The sequence below is a fragment of the Bufo gargarizans genome, chromosome 8, assembly GCF_014858855.1.
Source record: "Bufo gargarizans isolate SCDJY-AF-19 chromosome 8, ASM1485885v1, whole genome shotgun sequence".
NCBI lineage: Eukaryota > Metazoa > Chordata > Amphibia > Anura > Bufonidae > Bufo > Bufo gargarizans.
This window is the reverse complement of record NC_058087.1, coordinates 193,287,214-193,303,768: the sequence shown is the minus strand read 5'-3', so window position 1 is coordinate 193,303,768 and position 16,555 is coordinate 193,287,214. Positions and strand designations below refer to the sequence as shown.

The 16,555-nt window shown below is 47.6% G+C and overlaps 2 protein-coding genes across 2 annotated transcripts; both read right to left on the bottom strand.

Moving 5' to 3' along the window:
• Positions 1-2,248: 2,248 nt before the first annotated feature.
• On the bottom strand, positions 2,249-13,171 carry LOC122945855 (E3 ubiquitin/ISG15 ligase TRIM25-like). The gene is given in 3 exon segments (XM_044305110.1): positions 2,249-2,831; positions 11,520-12,918; positions 12,920-13,171. Coding segments are annotated over 2 exon segments (1,590 nt in total). The 5' UTR covers positions 13,159-13,171; the 3' UTR covers positions 2,249-2,831; positions 11,520-11,567.
• Positions 2,272-4,457, bottom strand: LOC122945856 (E3 ubiquitin/ISG15 ligase TRIM25-like). The gene has a single exon (XM_044305111.1). It carries the CDS (start codon positions 4,446-4,448, stop codon positions 2,880-2,882), a length of 1,569 nt encoding a protein of 522 aa, XP_044161046.1. The 5' UTR covers positions 4,449-4,457; the 3' UTR covers positions 2,272-2,879.
• Positions 13,172-16,555: the final 3,384 nt, after the last annotated feature.

The window sequence follows — 16,555 nt, the reverse complement described above, 5'->3', positions numbered from 1 at the left end:
GAGGTCCAGCCACAGCACGGCAAAAATACTGAGAGGCGGGCGGAATAAAACTGCAGCATGCATGCCACGCTGCACCGGACCTCTGGCCCGTCCCCATTCTAGTCAATAGGGCTGGAGCGGACACAACAGAATCTGTAGTAACAGGCTGCAATTTCACTCCAATTACAGAATCAAGGATTAATGGAATTACTTATGTATAAAAGAACGTGATTAACCTAAAATCAGTAGGATTAGAGTACATCAAGCAACAAACATCCTGCTGGCTGTCACCCCACCAACTCCAACCGGGCAAAGTGGTCTGCAATAACGGGCGCAACCACTTGGCTGCCCTGAAACTAGTGGAAATAACACATGCTCTCTGCGGTGCTGGCAATGTCCAGGAGACTGTCCCTCTTCTCAGCCAAGCTCACGTGGTGAGGAACGTTCTCTTGGACTTGCAGCTATTTCTGCGATGTTCCAGCTCACTTGAATTCCACATTGCACCTGCTAGAGAGTCCGTAGGAGCAGCAGAAAGCCATGGACTATTTGGTCGTGCACCAGACGGCCTCAGCAGGGAGCAGGTGTTGTGTCCAGGTCGGGCGGCGGCAGCTCCTGCCGTTCATGCTGCTGTATTTCTGAAGAGAAGCTGACGCTCATGCAACAGGTGGAGACGAAGGAGGAGGAAGAAGAACGGCTAACACATCCTGTTGTCCACTCTGTAGCTGTTGGGGACACACAATGAGCATCTCCCATGCAGGACGAGGAGGTGCTGTCACTGGAGGAGGAAGAGGATGATGATGGTGGGGACACCAGCCACCAGACCCAATCACCTCAGTGAGGGGCGGAGGTGGAAGGAACTGGCTCCTTGGGCACGCTGGCCAGAATGACAACCTGTAGACTTTCCTGCTCACACAGTGACAGGCGTATGGCTGACATCAAGCAGTCTGACGATTACTGGATAGCCATGCTTTTGAACACTCACTATCAAGACAAAATGGAGGAATGTTTTCCTCTCGCAGAAAGGGAGGACAAATTACATTATTACTGGGAAACACAGGGGGAGATTTATCAAACAGGTGTCAGGTAGAACTGGCTTAATTGCCCCTAGCAACCAATCAGATTCCTCCTTTCATTTTCCAAAGAAGCTGTGAAAAATGAAAGGTGGAATCAGATTGGTTGCTATGGGCACCTAAGGCTACTTTCACATCTGCGTTTTTTTCTCAAAACCTGAATTAAACTGATCAGTTTTGTCCACATTCCCTGTCAATGGAGACAAAACTGATCCGTATGCATCAGTTCAGTTGTGTTTTGAGGCCAGAGACAAAACCGCTGCAAGCTGCTTTTTTGTGTCCGGTTTGCAAAACTGAACAAACCTGATCAGCCCTGAAAATCAACGTAAGTCCCCTTTCACACTAGCGTTAAAGTTTTCCTGTATTGAGTTCTGTCATAGGGGCTCAATACTGGAAAAAAACGGCTGTTCACCATGTCGGATCCGTCCTGTGGCTATTTCGCCGTGCCGCTGGACCGCCGCACTGTCCCCATTGACTATAATGGGGGCGGAGCTCCGGCGCAGCACAGCGGTGCACGGCGAAAGCCTCCGGACTAAAAAGTCGTGCATGTCCGACTTTTTAGTCTGCCGGCTTTCGCCGTGCACCGCTGTGCTGCGCCGGAGCTCCGCCCCGTCCCCATTATAATCAATGGGGACGGAGCATCAGTCCGGCGGCACGGCGAAATAGCCGCTGGACGGATCCGACATGGTGAACAGCCTGTCGGATCCGTCCTGCCGCAAGTGTGAAAGTACCCTAAGAAAGCCGCACTCGAGCCACATACACCGCCATATAATGCTGATAACAACAGAACAGAATGTGCATGAAAACCGTACAGTATTAAATCACTAGACATGGCGAAGTGCGGCCGACAGTAACGTAGCGCGGGCGCCGTCCGACATGCTGCGCCGCAGGGAAGGCGACCATTACAAGGGATAGTTAGTGCCGAGTCCAGGCGGAGAGCACAACAATGGGAGCTCTATAGGCGGCACAATACGGAGCGCGCGGTATGTTCTCACACTAACACAATGTATAGAGTTGGGACCAAGACACCTCGTCGTGTAGACGTCTCCTTAAACTGAGCGCGTGCGACCAGCTCAGCGCGACCGGCCAAAGATAAGGAAGAGAACAGCAGGTGGCGCTGTACAGATCCAGTGTATTGCAGAACTCATTACCTGCGGCTATAACAGACATGATGGCGGAGGAGACCACGGACACCCAGATGACAGGACCGACAACTCTGATGGACAGAAGTAGTCAGACATTTATTCCATAAAAAGGGAAAAAACACAACAAATGCCGCGTATAGTGCGGAAAGAAGCGTCACATTGTCACATCTCTACAGAAATAGGAAAAGCTGATTAATAATTATATGTTCCCCAAATGTGTCCCCGAAACATAAAGAAGCCCCTACAGCGACATCAGTGGAGGACGGGGAAGGGTTAATGATGCCCCCATGAGGTACGAGCACTCGGCGGTGTATCTCCGCTCCAGGATCCACACCTGTTACCTGCAGATCCTGACACGGATTTCCCCAGATCTCCCCCTCTGCATTGTAAAGGGAAAAATCCGCACGGACAATCCACCGGCCGTAATCACACATTGCAGGTACTGGTGCGGATACGCTGCGGGTCTGATGTGCGTTCACCCTAACTCGTGTGCAGACGACGTAACTTTTCATTTGTCTCAAGCATCGATTCTGGATCTGATCTCCAAGGAATATAAAATTATCGTACAGTAACCCCCCCCCCCCATAGAGCCGTCATATACATTGTGTGATCGGAGGCTCCGCCCATACAGCGCTATATAGTGACTTATAGGCGGAGATTATAACGGGACGTGGACGCATCGGCCTCAGCTTATTATTCTAACAGAGGCTCCAGGACACAACCAGAAGAGAACATGTAGGGGTTCAGAGAAGGAGGCAGTGAAGCTGTGTAAGTGTCTGATGGGGTCACACAGCTGATAGAAGTACAGACGCCCGGCCTCATAGTCTAAGAAGACCCCAAGTCTAGGACATGTTGTATCTACACTGAGGGGGGATCCGACTGAGCGGTGACGCACTGTACATCCTGCACCAGATATATACAAACACCAAGATTTATCATTATCTCCAATACTAGACTGAAGTCCTTCCCTTTCTATACTGGGATAGGACAGTCCGATGTCACATTCTCCTATCTGGTCCCACTTTACCTCCCAGTAATGTCTTCCTGAGGAGAGGCCACATCTGCTTAACACCTGTGCATAATTCAGGAACCTTCCTGGTGATTCTGGTCTGTCCTGTTCTTCTTCTGTTCTTGTTGCTGTTTTCAGATCTTCTGATATCTTCACACGTCTATGAGCAGTGTCCTTATCCAGCAATATGTCTGGAACATGGAGCCCGAGCTCTGATGTGACATTGGTGACAATATCCCTCATAGATCGGTGTAAGGTCAGTAAGATCAGAACCTCATCCAGATCATCCTCAGACCTGCCCTCTCCACCATCTCCCCCTGTGTCCTCATCATCTCCATGACCACATACTGTAATGTCACTTTCTTGTAGGAGTCTTATTGGGTCGGTGACATGACACATCTCCTCCACGTGACGCATCTTCCTGGACAGCTCGTCCTCCACTATTTCCAGCTTCTTGATCAGATCAGATATCGGGGACACAATCTTCTCCTCCTGCCTGGAGATCTCGCTCAGTGCTTTCTTTTCTGCCATTTCCAGTTGTTCCTTAATGTCCATAAATAACTTCCTGACGTTCTTCCTCTTATCAGAGGCCTTCTCCTGGATATTCCTCTGACGATCCTGCAGATTCTGAAGTTTCGTCTTAATTTTTGCTTTTTGTGGGTTTAATTCCTTCAGATATTTCCTCAGTTTCTCTTTCTCCTTCTCAGAGGCCACGTCCAGTAGCTCCACGTTATGTCCCCTGTGCTCGCCGACCAGACAGCAGGACACACAGATACAGGCGGCGTCTATAGGACAATAGTATTTCAGCACCTCCTTGTGTGTGGAGCATTTTCTCTGTAGAAACAAGACAGTAGGTTCAATCAGACTGTGATCCACTGACTTGTTATGGGCTCCGAGATGTTTATGGCACATGGAGGTCTCACACTGCAGACATGACTTCACAGCCAGTACAGGATAACTTGTGCAGTAAGTACAGAAGATCCCGGTCTCCTCCATATCAGGCCGGGCAGATAAGAAATGCTCCACTATGTTCCCCAGCTTCCTGTTCTTCTCCAGGGCCGGACGCACTGGATATTCTGCTCTGCAGTCAGGACAGGAATACACTCCAGCTCCCTCCTGCGCATCCAGCGCACTCACAATACACGAGCGGCAGAAGTTGTGTCCACATCTCAGGAATACGGGGTCTGTATAGAGGCTCAGGCAGATGGAGCAGTCCAGCTCGGCTCTCAGGTCAGCAGACGCCATTGTGGTACGGAGGAGCAGGAACCGAAACTGGAAAAGTCTCTTCTCATAAGAGGGAGGAGAGCTCCTGTAGAGGAATTAACCCCTGCAGCTCAGAGATTGCATTCTTTCGAGATAAAAGCAGAAAACCCACTAAACGTCAGTCCCAAAAAAAAAAAAGAGTCCATCAGAAATGTTGGGGAGAGTAAGGCCCCTTTCACACGGGCGAGTTTTCTGCGTGGGTGTATTGCGTGAGGTGAACGCATTGCACCTGCACTGAATCAGGACCCATTCATTTCTATGGGGCTGTGCACATGAGCGGTGATTTTCACGTATCACTTGTGCATTGCGTGAAAATCGCAGCATCCTCTATATTGTGCGTTTTTCACGCAACGCAGGCCCCATAGAAGTTAATGGGGCTGCGTGAAAATCGCAAGCATCCGCAAGCAAGTGCGGATGCGGTGCGATTTTCACGCATGGTTGCTAGGATGAAAGTCTATTCACTGTATTATTTTCCCTTATAACATGGTTATAAGTGAAAATAATAGCATTCTTTAATACAGAATGCTTAGTAGAAGGTCAATTGAGGGTTAAAAAAAGAAAATAAAAATTAACTTAACTTAAATTAACCTCCTCCAATTGATCGCGTAGATGCCGGTCTCCTGTTCTTTCTTCAGGACCTGTCAAAGGACCTGTGGTGACATCACTGTGCTCATCACATGATACATCACATGATCCATCACCATGATCCTAGGTGACCCTGACTCCCTCCGTATTAAGTGTAGGGAGCCGGTGGTCGTGTCCCCTCACTATTATAGGGTGTTCAGGTGTCATACAGTCGAGGCACGAGGGCATGCAATTTTCTATCATAGAGATCTTTTCATGGGCTGAGAAGACAGGGAGAGTTTCAGGGCATAAATAGGGGTCACCCTTTTGTTCCTTAGTTTCGGATCAAGCCAGTCGGATCCTTATTTGTAACTTCTTGTTTTCTGTCACACCATCCGTGACATTAATACAGAATGCTTACTAAAATGTGGCTTGAGGGGTTAAAAAAATTAATAAAATTAACTCACTTCCAATTAATTGCATAGCTACCGGTCTCCTGTTTTTTCTTCAGGACCTGTCAAAGGACCTGTGGTGACATCACTGTGCTCATCACATGATACATTACCATGGTGATGGACCATGTGATGAGCTCAGTGATGTCACCACAGGTCTTTTGACAGGTCCTGAAGAAAGAACAGGAGATAACCATGTTATAAGGGAAAATAATAAAATTGACAGAATACTGAACCCAAACCCGAAATTCTGTGAAGAAGTCCAGATTCGGGTGTGGGTACCAAACATGCCGATTTTTCTCACGTGCGCGCAAAACGCATTAAAACGCTTTGCACTCGCAGGGAAAAAATGCGCATGTTCCCGCAACGCACCCGCATCTTTTCCCACAACGCATCTGCAACGCCCGTGTGAACACAGCCTAAGGCCTCTTTCACACGGGCGTCCCGGATTTCCTCCGGATGCGTCGCGTGTACATTGCGGGAAACCCGCGCGAGTAGGCACGCAATTGCAGTCAGTTTTCCCCGCGAGTGCAATGCGTTATGCACGCGTATGAAAAAAAACTGAATGTGGTACCCAGACCCGAACTCGGACTTCTTCACTGAAGTTCGGGTTTGGGTTCGGTGCTCTATTCATTTTAGTATTTTCCCTTATAACATGGTTCTTAATACAGAATGCTTACTAAAATGTGGCTTGAGGGGTTAAAAAATAAAAAAACATTAACTCACCTCATCCAATTGTTCACACAGCCGGCATCGTCTTCTTTCTTCTTCTATCAGGACCTGCAAAAGGACCTTTGATGAAGTCGTCGCGCTCACCAAGTGGAAGGATCTTCTATCTTCATTCAGCAGGACCTGCGCTGACGTCACCGCGCTCACCATGATTACGTCATTAAAGGTCCTTTTGCAGGTCCTGAAAGAAGGAGAAAGAAGACTATGCCGGCTGCGCGATCAAGTGGATGAGGTGAGTTAATTTTTTAACCCCTCAATCGACATTTTCGTAAGCATTCTGTATTAAGAATGCTATTATTTTCCCTTTTAACCATGTTATAAGGGAAAGTAATACAGTGATTAGACTTTAATGGGGTCCGGGGTCGCTCATCCCTATCGTCTCCTAGCAACCATGTGTGAAAATCACACCGCATCCGCACTTGCTTGCGGATTCTATGCGATTTTTACGCAGACCCATTCACTTCTATGGGGCCTGCGTTGCATGAAAAACGTAGAATATAGTACCTGCTGCGATTTTTACATAACGCATGAGTGATGCTTGAAAATCACTGCTCATCGGAACAGCCCCATTGAAGTGAATGGGTCCGGATTCAGTGCTGGTGCAATGCGTTCACCTCTCGCATTGCACCCGCGCGGAATTCTCGTCCGTGTAAAAGGGGCCTAAAGCAAACTTCACCTCTGCCGAATTGTATCCAGAAGATCCGTTACCCTAGGCAACAGGTTGTCCCCATCAGTCGTTACATACAAGCCTACACGGGACACGTGGTTAAAATATCAAGGCTTTACAAAATGCGGAAGACATCCGTGTAATACCTGTAGGTTTGCCCACCAGACCAGAGTATTTGAGGATTCTTCCCATTCAGATAGTTTTCCGGAGATATATTAACCGTAATACAGACGGGGTCATTTCTAGCATCGAGCGCATTGCCTGTGATAAAACGTATATTGGTAGCACAAGGAGGAGGTTTAGGGCCGGATTCTGGGAGCATTTGAATTACATCCCTAACCCCCTAGCTACTGGTGTATCTACTGCAGCCAATCATTGTATTAATGAACATGGCAGAAGAAGAGATAGTTTCCGTACATAGGCCATAGTGGTCATCCCGCCAAGCGGAGGAGATATCAAACATAAAATCCTCCTGCGGGAGGCAAACTGGATTTTTAAGTTGAATACACGGTGTCCTATGGGACTCAGTCTTAGAAAAGAGCTCATGTATTTGTATCAGCATTGAACGGAATATTTCAGAGTGTAATCAATAAAGCTGGTCTGTCTGGTTTGTCTTCCAGTTATACATACAGTACAGACCAAAAGTTTGGACACACCTTCTCATTCAAAGAGTTTTCTTTATTTTCATGACTAGGAAAATTGTAGATTCACACTGAAGGCATCAAAACTATGAATTAACACATGTGGAATTATATACATAACAAAAAAGTGTGAAACAACAGAAAATATGTCATATTCTAGGTTCTTCAAAGTAGCCACCTTTTGCTTTGATTACTGCTTTGCACACTCTTGGCATTCTCTTGATGAGCTTCAAGAGGTAGTCACCTGAAATGGTCTTCCAACAGTCTTGAAGGAGATCCCAGAGATGCTTAGCACTTGTTGGCCCTTTTGCCTTCACTCTGCGGTCCAGCTCACCCCAAACCATCTCGATTGGGTTCAGGTCCGGTGACTGTGGAGGCCAGGTCATCTGGCGCAGCACCCCATCACTCTCCTTCATGGCCAAATAGCCCTTACACAGCCTGGAGGTGTGTTTGGGGTCATTGTCCTGTTGAAAAATAAATGATGGTCCAACTAAACGCAAACCGGATGGAATAGCATGCCGCTGCAAGATGCTGTGGTAGCCATGCTGGTTCAGTATGCCTTCAATTTTGAATAAATACCCAACAGTGTCACCAGCAAAGCACCCCCACACCATCACACCTCCTCCTCCATGCTTCACGGTGGGAACCAGGCATGTAGAGTCCATCCGTTCACCTTTTCTGCGTCGCACAAAGACACGGTGGTTGGAACCAAAGATCTCAAATTTGGACTCATCAGACCAAAGCACAGATTTCCACTGGTCTAATGTCCATTCCTTGTGTTCTTTAGCCCAAACAAGTCTCTTCTGCTTGTTGCCTGTCCTTAGCAGTGGTTTCCTAGCAGATATTCTACCATGAAGGCCTGATTCACACAGTCTCCTCTTAACAGTTGTTCTAGAGATGTGTCTGCTGCTAGAACTCTGGGTGGCATTGACCTGGTCTCTAATCTGAGCTGCTGTTAACCTGCGATTTCTGAGGCTGGTGACTCGGATGAACTTATCCTCCGCAGCAGAGATGACTCTTGGTCTTCCTATCCTGGGGCGGTTCGCATGTGAGCCAGTTTCTTTGTAGTGCTTGATGGTTTTTGTGACTGCACTTGGGGACACTTTCAAAGTTTTCCCAATTTTTCGGACTGACTGACCTTCATTTCTTAAAGTAATGATGGCCACTCGTTTTTCTTTACTTAGAATTTGTATTATGGCAAGAAAAAAGCAGCTAACAGTCTATTCAGTAGGACTATCAGCTGTGTATCCACCTGACTTCTCCACAACGCCACTGATAGTCCCAACCCCATCTATAAGGCAAGAAATCCCACTTATTACACCTGACAGGGCACACCTGTGAAGTGAAGACCATTTCAGGTGACTACCTCCTGAAGCTCATCAAGAGAATGCCAAGAGTGTGCAAAGCAGTAATCAAAGCAAAAGGTGGCTACTTTGAAGAACCTAGAATATTACATATTTTCAGTTGTTTCACACTTTTTTGTTATGTATATAATTCCACATGTGATAATTCATAGTTTTGATGCCTTCAGTGTGAATCTACAATTTTCATAGTCATGAAAATAAAGAAAACTCTTTGAATGAGAAGGTGTGTCCAAACTTTTGGTCTGTACTGTACAGCTCTGTTCATCTACACAGACAAACAGCTCTGCTGCATACACCGCTCAACTACACAGACATACAGCTCTACTACATAGATTGCTCAATTACACAGATATACAGCTCTGCTGCATACACTGCTCATCTACCTACATACATACAGCTCTGCTACATATACTGCTCGACTACACAGACATACAGCTCTGCTACATGCACTGCTCAACTACACATACAACTCTGCTGCATACACCGCTTAACCTTCTCCCGACCGCCTAACGCAGGGATGCGTCCTGCGGGCGGCCGGGTTATTTCTCATTGACGTGCCGGCGTGTCATCCCGCGAGAGCCGGGATTTCGCGTGAACGCACGCGCATGCACATTCACAGCAACGCGCGGCTCACAAGTTAATCTACAGCCTGCCAGCAGCGATAATTCGCTGGCAGGCTGTAGATAAGATTTTTTTTTTTTTAACCCTAAAAAGGTATATTAGAAGCCGTTTTGTTAACAGCTTCTAATATACCTGCTACCTGGTCCTCTGGTCGTCCCTTTTGCTTGGATCGACCACCAGAGGACACAGGTAGCTCTGTAAGTAGCACCAAGCACCACTACACTACACCCCCACTACAACAGAAAGTGAAAAATGTCTTTTTTTTGCAAACATTTCGGTCAATTTTGATTAATATCAAAAAAACTAAAAATGTCAGCAGCAATGAAATACCACCAAATGAAAGCTCTATTAAAGAGAAGAAAAGGAGGTCAAATTCATTTGGGTGGTAAGTTGTATGAGCAATAAACAGTGAAAGTAGTGTAGTGCAGAATTGTAAAAAGTGGTCTGGTCATTAAGGGGGTTTAAGCTAGGGGGCTGAGGTGGTTAACTACACAGACATACAGCTCTGCTACATACAGTTCTCAACAACACAGACATACAGCTCTGCTGCATACACTTCTCAACTACACAGTCATACAGCTCTGCTGAGAGGCGCCAGGAAGCTCGTGCCTCCAGGACATGAGGCGGTCGCTGCGCGGCTGCTCTACAATAGTTCAGCGACACAGAGAGGGAAGTATTAGAAAGCCGCACCCCGAGCCACATACACCGCCATATAATGCTGCTAACAACAGAACAGAATGTGCATGAAAACCGTACAGTATTAATCACTAGACATGGCGAAGTGCGGCCGACAGTAACGTAGCGCGGGCGCCGTCCGACATGCTGCGCCGCAGGGAAGGCGACCATTACAAGGGATAGTTAGAAAAGTGCTGAGTCCAGGCGGCGAGCACAACAATGTGAGCTCTATAGGCGGCACAATACGGAGCGCGCAGTATGTTCTCACACTAACACAATGTATAGAATTGGGACCAAGACACCTCGTCGTGTAGACGTCGCCTTAAACTGAGCGCGTGCGACCAGCTCAGCGCGTGCTACCAGCTCAGCGCGACCGGCCTAAAATAAGGAAAAGAACAGCAGGTGGCGCTGTACAGATCCAGTGTATTGCAGAACTCATAACCTGCGGTTATAACAGACATGATGGCGGAGGAGACCACTGACACCCAGATGATAGGACCGACAACTCTGATGGACAGAAGTAGTCAGACATTTATTCCATAAAAAGGGGAAAAAAAACACAACAAATGCCGCGTATAGTGCGGAAAGAAGCGTCACATTGTCACATCTCTACAGAAATAGGAAAAGCTGATTAATAATTATATGTTCCCCAAATGTGTCCCAGAAACAAAGAAGCCCCTACAGCGACATCAGTGGAGGACAGGGAAGGGTTAATGATGCCCCCATGAGGTACGTGCACTCGGCGGTGTATCTCCGCTCCAGGATCCACACCTGTTACCTGCAGATCCTGACACGGATTTCCCCAGATCTCCCCCTCTGCATTGTAAAGGGAGAAATCCGCACGGACAATCCACCGGCCGCAGATCTCCGGATCCGCTCCGCAGGTCACTCCTGACGCAGGAAACTTCTGCTCCGTGTAGATGAGATACTGGGAATCCCATCTGCTTAGGCGGTATTATTTCACTCTGGAAAACCAGCAGGTAATACGCACCGTGCGCTTGTACCCGGAGGCCATCTGCGCACGTTGCGGAATACGCTCAGTCTTTCCAGGCGAATTCCCATTTGGAAAAACCGTAAGGAATTACAGCACCAGCAAAGTGTATGAGATTACCCCGATCACGTACACTTCGCTGAGTATTTCCGTGCGGATTCCCAGATCTGCGGCCTGTCAGTTATGTTTGTGGTTTTAGCTGCGGATTTCACCCTTTTCAGTGGAACACCGCATCTTATCCGCACCAAAAACCGTAATCACACATTGCAGGTATTGGGGCGTATACGCTGTGGATCTGATGTGCGTTCACCCGAACTCGTGTGCAGACGACGCAACTTTTCAGCGCTATATAGTGACTTATAGGCGGAGATTATAACGGGACGTGGACGCATCGGCCTCAGCTTATTATTCTAACAGAGGCTCCAGGACACAACCAGAAGACAACATGTAGGGGTTGAGAGAAGGAGGCGGTGAAGGTGTGTAAGTGTCTGATGGGGTCACACAGCTGATAGGACGACAGACGCCCGGCCTCATAGTCTAAGAAGACCCCAAGTCTAGGACATGTTGTATCTACACTGAGGGGGGATGTGACTGAGCGGTGTTACGCTGCACATTCTGCACCAGACATATCCAGACACCAAGATTTATCATTATATCCAATACCAGACTCATCTCCTTTCCTTTCTATACTGGGATAGGACAGTCCGATGCCACATGTTCCTATCTGGTTCCACTCTACCTCCCAGTAATGTCTTCCTGAGGAGAGTCCAAATCTGCTTAACACCTGGGGATAATACAGGAACCTTCCTGATGATTCTGGTCTGTTCTGTTCTTCTTCATCTTCTTCCTTCTCTTCATCTTCTTCTTCTGTTCCTGTTTTCCGATCTTCTGATATCTTCACACGTCTATTAGCAGTGTCCTCATCCAGCAATATGTCTGGAACATGGAGCCCGAGCTCTGATGTGACATTGGTGACAATATCCCTCATAGATCGGTGTAAGGTCAGTGAGATCAGAACCTCATCCAGATCATCCTCAGACCTGCCCTCTCCACCATCTCCCCCTGTGTCCTCATCTCCATGACCACATACTGTAATGTCACTTTCTTGTAGGAGTCTTATTGGGTCGGTGACATGACACATCTCCTCCACATGATGCATCTTCCTGGACAGCTCGTCATCCTCTATTTCCAGCTTCTTGATCAGATCAGATATCTGGGACACAATCTTCTCCTCCTGCCTGGAGATCTCGCTCAGCGCTTTCTTTTCTGCCATTTCCAGTTGCTTCTTAATGTCCATAAATAACTTCCTGACCTTCTTCCTCTGATCAGAAGCTTTCTCCTGGATATTCCTCCGATGATCCTGCAGATTCTGAAGTTTAGTCTGAATTTCTGCTTTTAGTGGGTTTAGTTCCTCCAGATATTTCCTCAGCTTCTCTTTCTCCTTCTCAGAGGCCACGTCCAGTAGCTCCACGTCATGTCCCCTGTGCTCACCAACCAGACAGCAGGATACACAGATACAGGTGGCGTCTATAGGACAATAGTATTTCAGCACCTCCTTGTGTGTGGAGCATTTTCTTTCCTTCAGGGTGGCAGTGGGTTCAACCAAAGTATGTTCTGATGACTTACTGTGTCTACTCAAGTGTTCTCCACAGAACGATGCCTCACACAGAAGACATGTCCTCACAGCCGGTACAGTAGACTTAGTACAGTAAGTACAGAAGATCCCGGTCTCCTCCATAATCAGGCTGAGCAGATAAGAAACGCTCCACTATGTTCCCCAGCTTCCTGTTCTTCTCCAGGGCCGGACGCTCCGGATATTCTGCTCTGCAGTCAGGACAGGAATACACTCCAGCTGCCTCCTGCGCATCCAGCGCACTCACAATACACGAGCGGCAGAAGTAGTGTCCACATCTCAGGGATACGGGATCTGTATAGAGGCTCAGGCAGATGGAGCAGTCCAGCTCGGCCCTCAGATCAGCAGACGCCATTGTGGTACGGAGGAGCAGGAATCAAAAGTGAAAATGTCTCTTCTCATAAGAGGGCGGAGAGCTCCTGTAGAAGAATTAACCCCTGTAGCTCAGAGATTGCATTCCATTGTGAAAAAAAACTGAAAACCCACTAAATGTCAGTACAAAATAAAAGAAGAGTCCATCAGAAATGTTGGGGAGAGTAAAGCAAACTTCACCTCTGTCTCTTCCAGTCAGGATAATGAGACATGTGGAGTATTACAGTTGACCCCTGTAGGAGGTTGATGATGGGCTCCATCCTGAGGAACAGGAAGTGCAATCTTCTCAGGAACCAAGCTGAATGTATTCAGTGTGTGCAGCCAGCCAGTCGCAGGGGCAACACGTGAGGTGCACGGTAGACCGATGAGGGGCCAAATGATATAACACACAGTTCATCAGTTTACTCACGGTTAGCAGATAGCCTCCCTGGGCCGGCAGCACAGTGTTGAGGTGGACAGCACGAAATCCTCCGGGGCACGCTCTGTGGTAGGAAGCATCAGCCAAGATGTGGTTGAGGTGCCCTTGATGTTAGGGGTGCTTGTTACTGCTGAGTCCCTTGATTGTTTTAGTCGTGACGCCAGTACCGTTAATGGTGGTACAACCATAGGTAGTAATAATGAGGTAGACAGTGGTAAGATGCAACTCACAACTATTACTTTGGATGTCTCTTGGTTGCAGCAGTACAATTATGCAGTCTCTAGATGGTACAGAGTTAATTCTGCAAATCCACTGTTTCTAGGCTTTTTAGGTTTCTTGGTTTTGGAGCAGTGGGTTAGGTATACCTGGTTCCTTTAGATGCGTTGGATCCTATTCCTTGTCTTTCCCTACAAGCTGAATATTTAGACAGGAAAACTCAACTGTCCCTCAGAAGTTTGGTGTGGCTGCCTGAAGCTTTAAACCTCCACCATGCAACGGTGTCTGTGGCCCTCAATAATGGCTCTTATCACCGATGATTTCCTAGGAATGCTTGTTTCTCTTCCAGGTCAGGGATGCAAGTCTATAGTCCAGCTACAGAAGGAAAACGCTCTACTGCGCCTCACATTTGAGTATCACCAACTAGCGAAGTTGGCTCCACTCACTAATCTGTGTTATGAAGTCTTCACCCTACATTTTCTTCCCACTAATCTGATCTGACTACCTCAGATCTGCTCTCTTCTCCGACTACATCTTTCCAACTGCCTAATCTCAACTCCCTCCTGGTCTCAACTAGGAACTCCCTCTCTAGGCCTGTCCTAGGTATATATATAAGACCTGAACTATATCCCCATCAGGTGGTGGGATGTATAAATTGCGCGTAATCTGCCTGTTAACGGGGATTTTGCAGATACATACATACAAAATCATACATTACAACCTAGTGTTTTTAATAAGGTAAAAAGGGCCTTTAAGCAGTGCCCACACACACGTAGTGGGACACTGCATACGCCCATGGTAAAATGTAAGTCGCCCTCGACGTTGGTATTGTCTGAAGCTGTGGATCTCTAAGCAGTGTCCTGAAATACACCAAATACACACCTCCAAATATGCACATGTGAATATAGACATTGCAATGCATTATCATGACTCTTCAATAACCTCCTGTGAATAAAGGGTTATGCACAAAAATACATTCTAGGCAAATATATAAAACATACATTTTTCCTTTTTATGGCAGATGTGTTACGGCCAAAATGGTTATAAGAGAATGATCTCACATTAGGACAGTAAAGTCCATACCTAAAATGGGGTATAAAACATGTATAAAACATTTTAAAGTGCAAAAATTTTGTTGTAGAATAGATAAGCACCGAAAAGTCTTTTAGTATTTTTCTTTAAACGTTTCATTAATAAAGTCCCTTGATAACCTGAAAATGGGGTAAAAAGGGGTTAAACATGATAAAACACAACAGTAATGCAACATTTTTGAGGTAGGTGGAGTCCTGGATGGAGTCCTTGCAAAAGAACTTAGAGAGGGGCTCAATACAAAACAAGAAGAGAAGTCCTCTCAAACAATGGCAGCTCCTGCTCCATATTACGGTTATTAGACGGCCTACTTAGTGGTAGGGATCCGAGCAGGAAGACACGTCTGTCGGAATAGGGCTCCCAGAATCCCGGGAATCAGGGGATGACCCTTCTGGACGTCCCTCCACTCTCTGCTCAGGGGTAGAAGGCAGACCAAGTGCTTCACCTTTTCAAAGATAGGGGGCAGCTCTCTCCTTTCTCTACAAGCCAGCCCAACAGTAGGGTCACTCTGGGTCACCGGGTTTGGACTCTCAGTTGCTCTCTGTGCTGAAGAACCAGCAGGCTCCTCTCCATAGTGGGGAATAGCAAATCCCTGACATTGCTGTACAGCCAGTTGTTGTAATAGACAGCACAGTCCTCTGTGGCTGCAGTGAGGTTTTGAGACTCTGGCCTTTTTCTTCTAACCCTTTCCCTTTGGGGTTTGGTGTCAGGATCTTTGGTGACAATGGCGGGTTGCCAAAGGATGTCGGTTCCTGCAAGACCAGTGGCGTATTGGTTCTGGGCTGTACTGGGCGGTATATACCTGTACTTTGCATCAGGCCGCTTGGGGCGGTAGGAAGTTTCTTTTCTGACTCTTCCTCGGATTCAGAGTCTTGAGTAGGGCTCCTGGTGCTCTGTAGGTTGTCCTGGCCTACGGACTGCAGTGGCATAGGGCCCACGTGTACCCTCTGCAGGGGTGAACTCGACCACTGCTCCAATATATAAGTTATGTAGCCAAGGGGCAAGTTCTTTCCTTTTTACGGACTGACGGTTCACATAGTACTCACGATCTGTTGACAAATCACGGATGAACCCGAATCCCCTCTGCTTACAAAAATCCAGTACTCGGCCCAGTTTGCATACTGGTACCGGGAAATCCTTTACCGGTGCCTCCAGTAACTTGCGCGTCAGTCCTTCATTATAATGCTTACAGGCATGATGGTGCGGAAGTCGAGCGGACTTTATTTCTGCAGACAGCTTTGCCCAGAGCGCGGTATGTTCCATGGTGGGCCACGCTATGGTGGGTACATCCTGAGACTGACCGGACCTTTCGGTTAATTTCAGAAACGGGGGTCGCGGGTGCATTTCTGACCTGCACTGTCTTTTGCAGACTCAGGGCCGCTGTCTCCACTATGCTCCCTCCAGTGACGGTCCCAGAACCCCTGCACACGAACCTGCAGCTCTGGGGTAATTTCTGTGGGGGTCCAAGTCGGAGCAGCGACCGGTTTCCGTTCGGAATCACTTTCAGGTGCAGAGCGCTCTTGTTTCTCGGCCATGCTGCTCCGGCACCTTACTTCTCTCTCTCTGCAGCAATCGGCGCTTCTGATTCTAACGTCCGCACGCACGTCACGCTCTTCAAAAGTCCTCGGCCCGCCTCACAGGTCTGTTTGAAGGACAG

What these genes read in the sequence shown, in the direction of transcription:
- LOC122945856 (XM_044305111.1), bottom strand. Translation starts at nt 4,448, where the DNA reads ATGGCGTCTGCTGACCTGAGAGCCGAGCTGGACTGCTCCATCTGCCTG.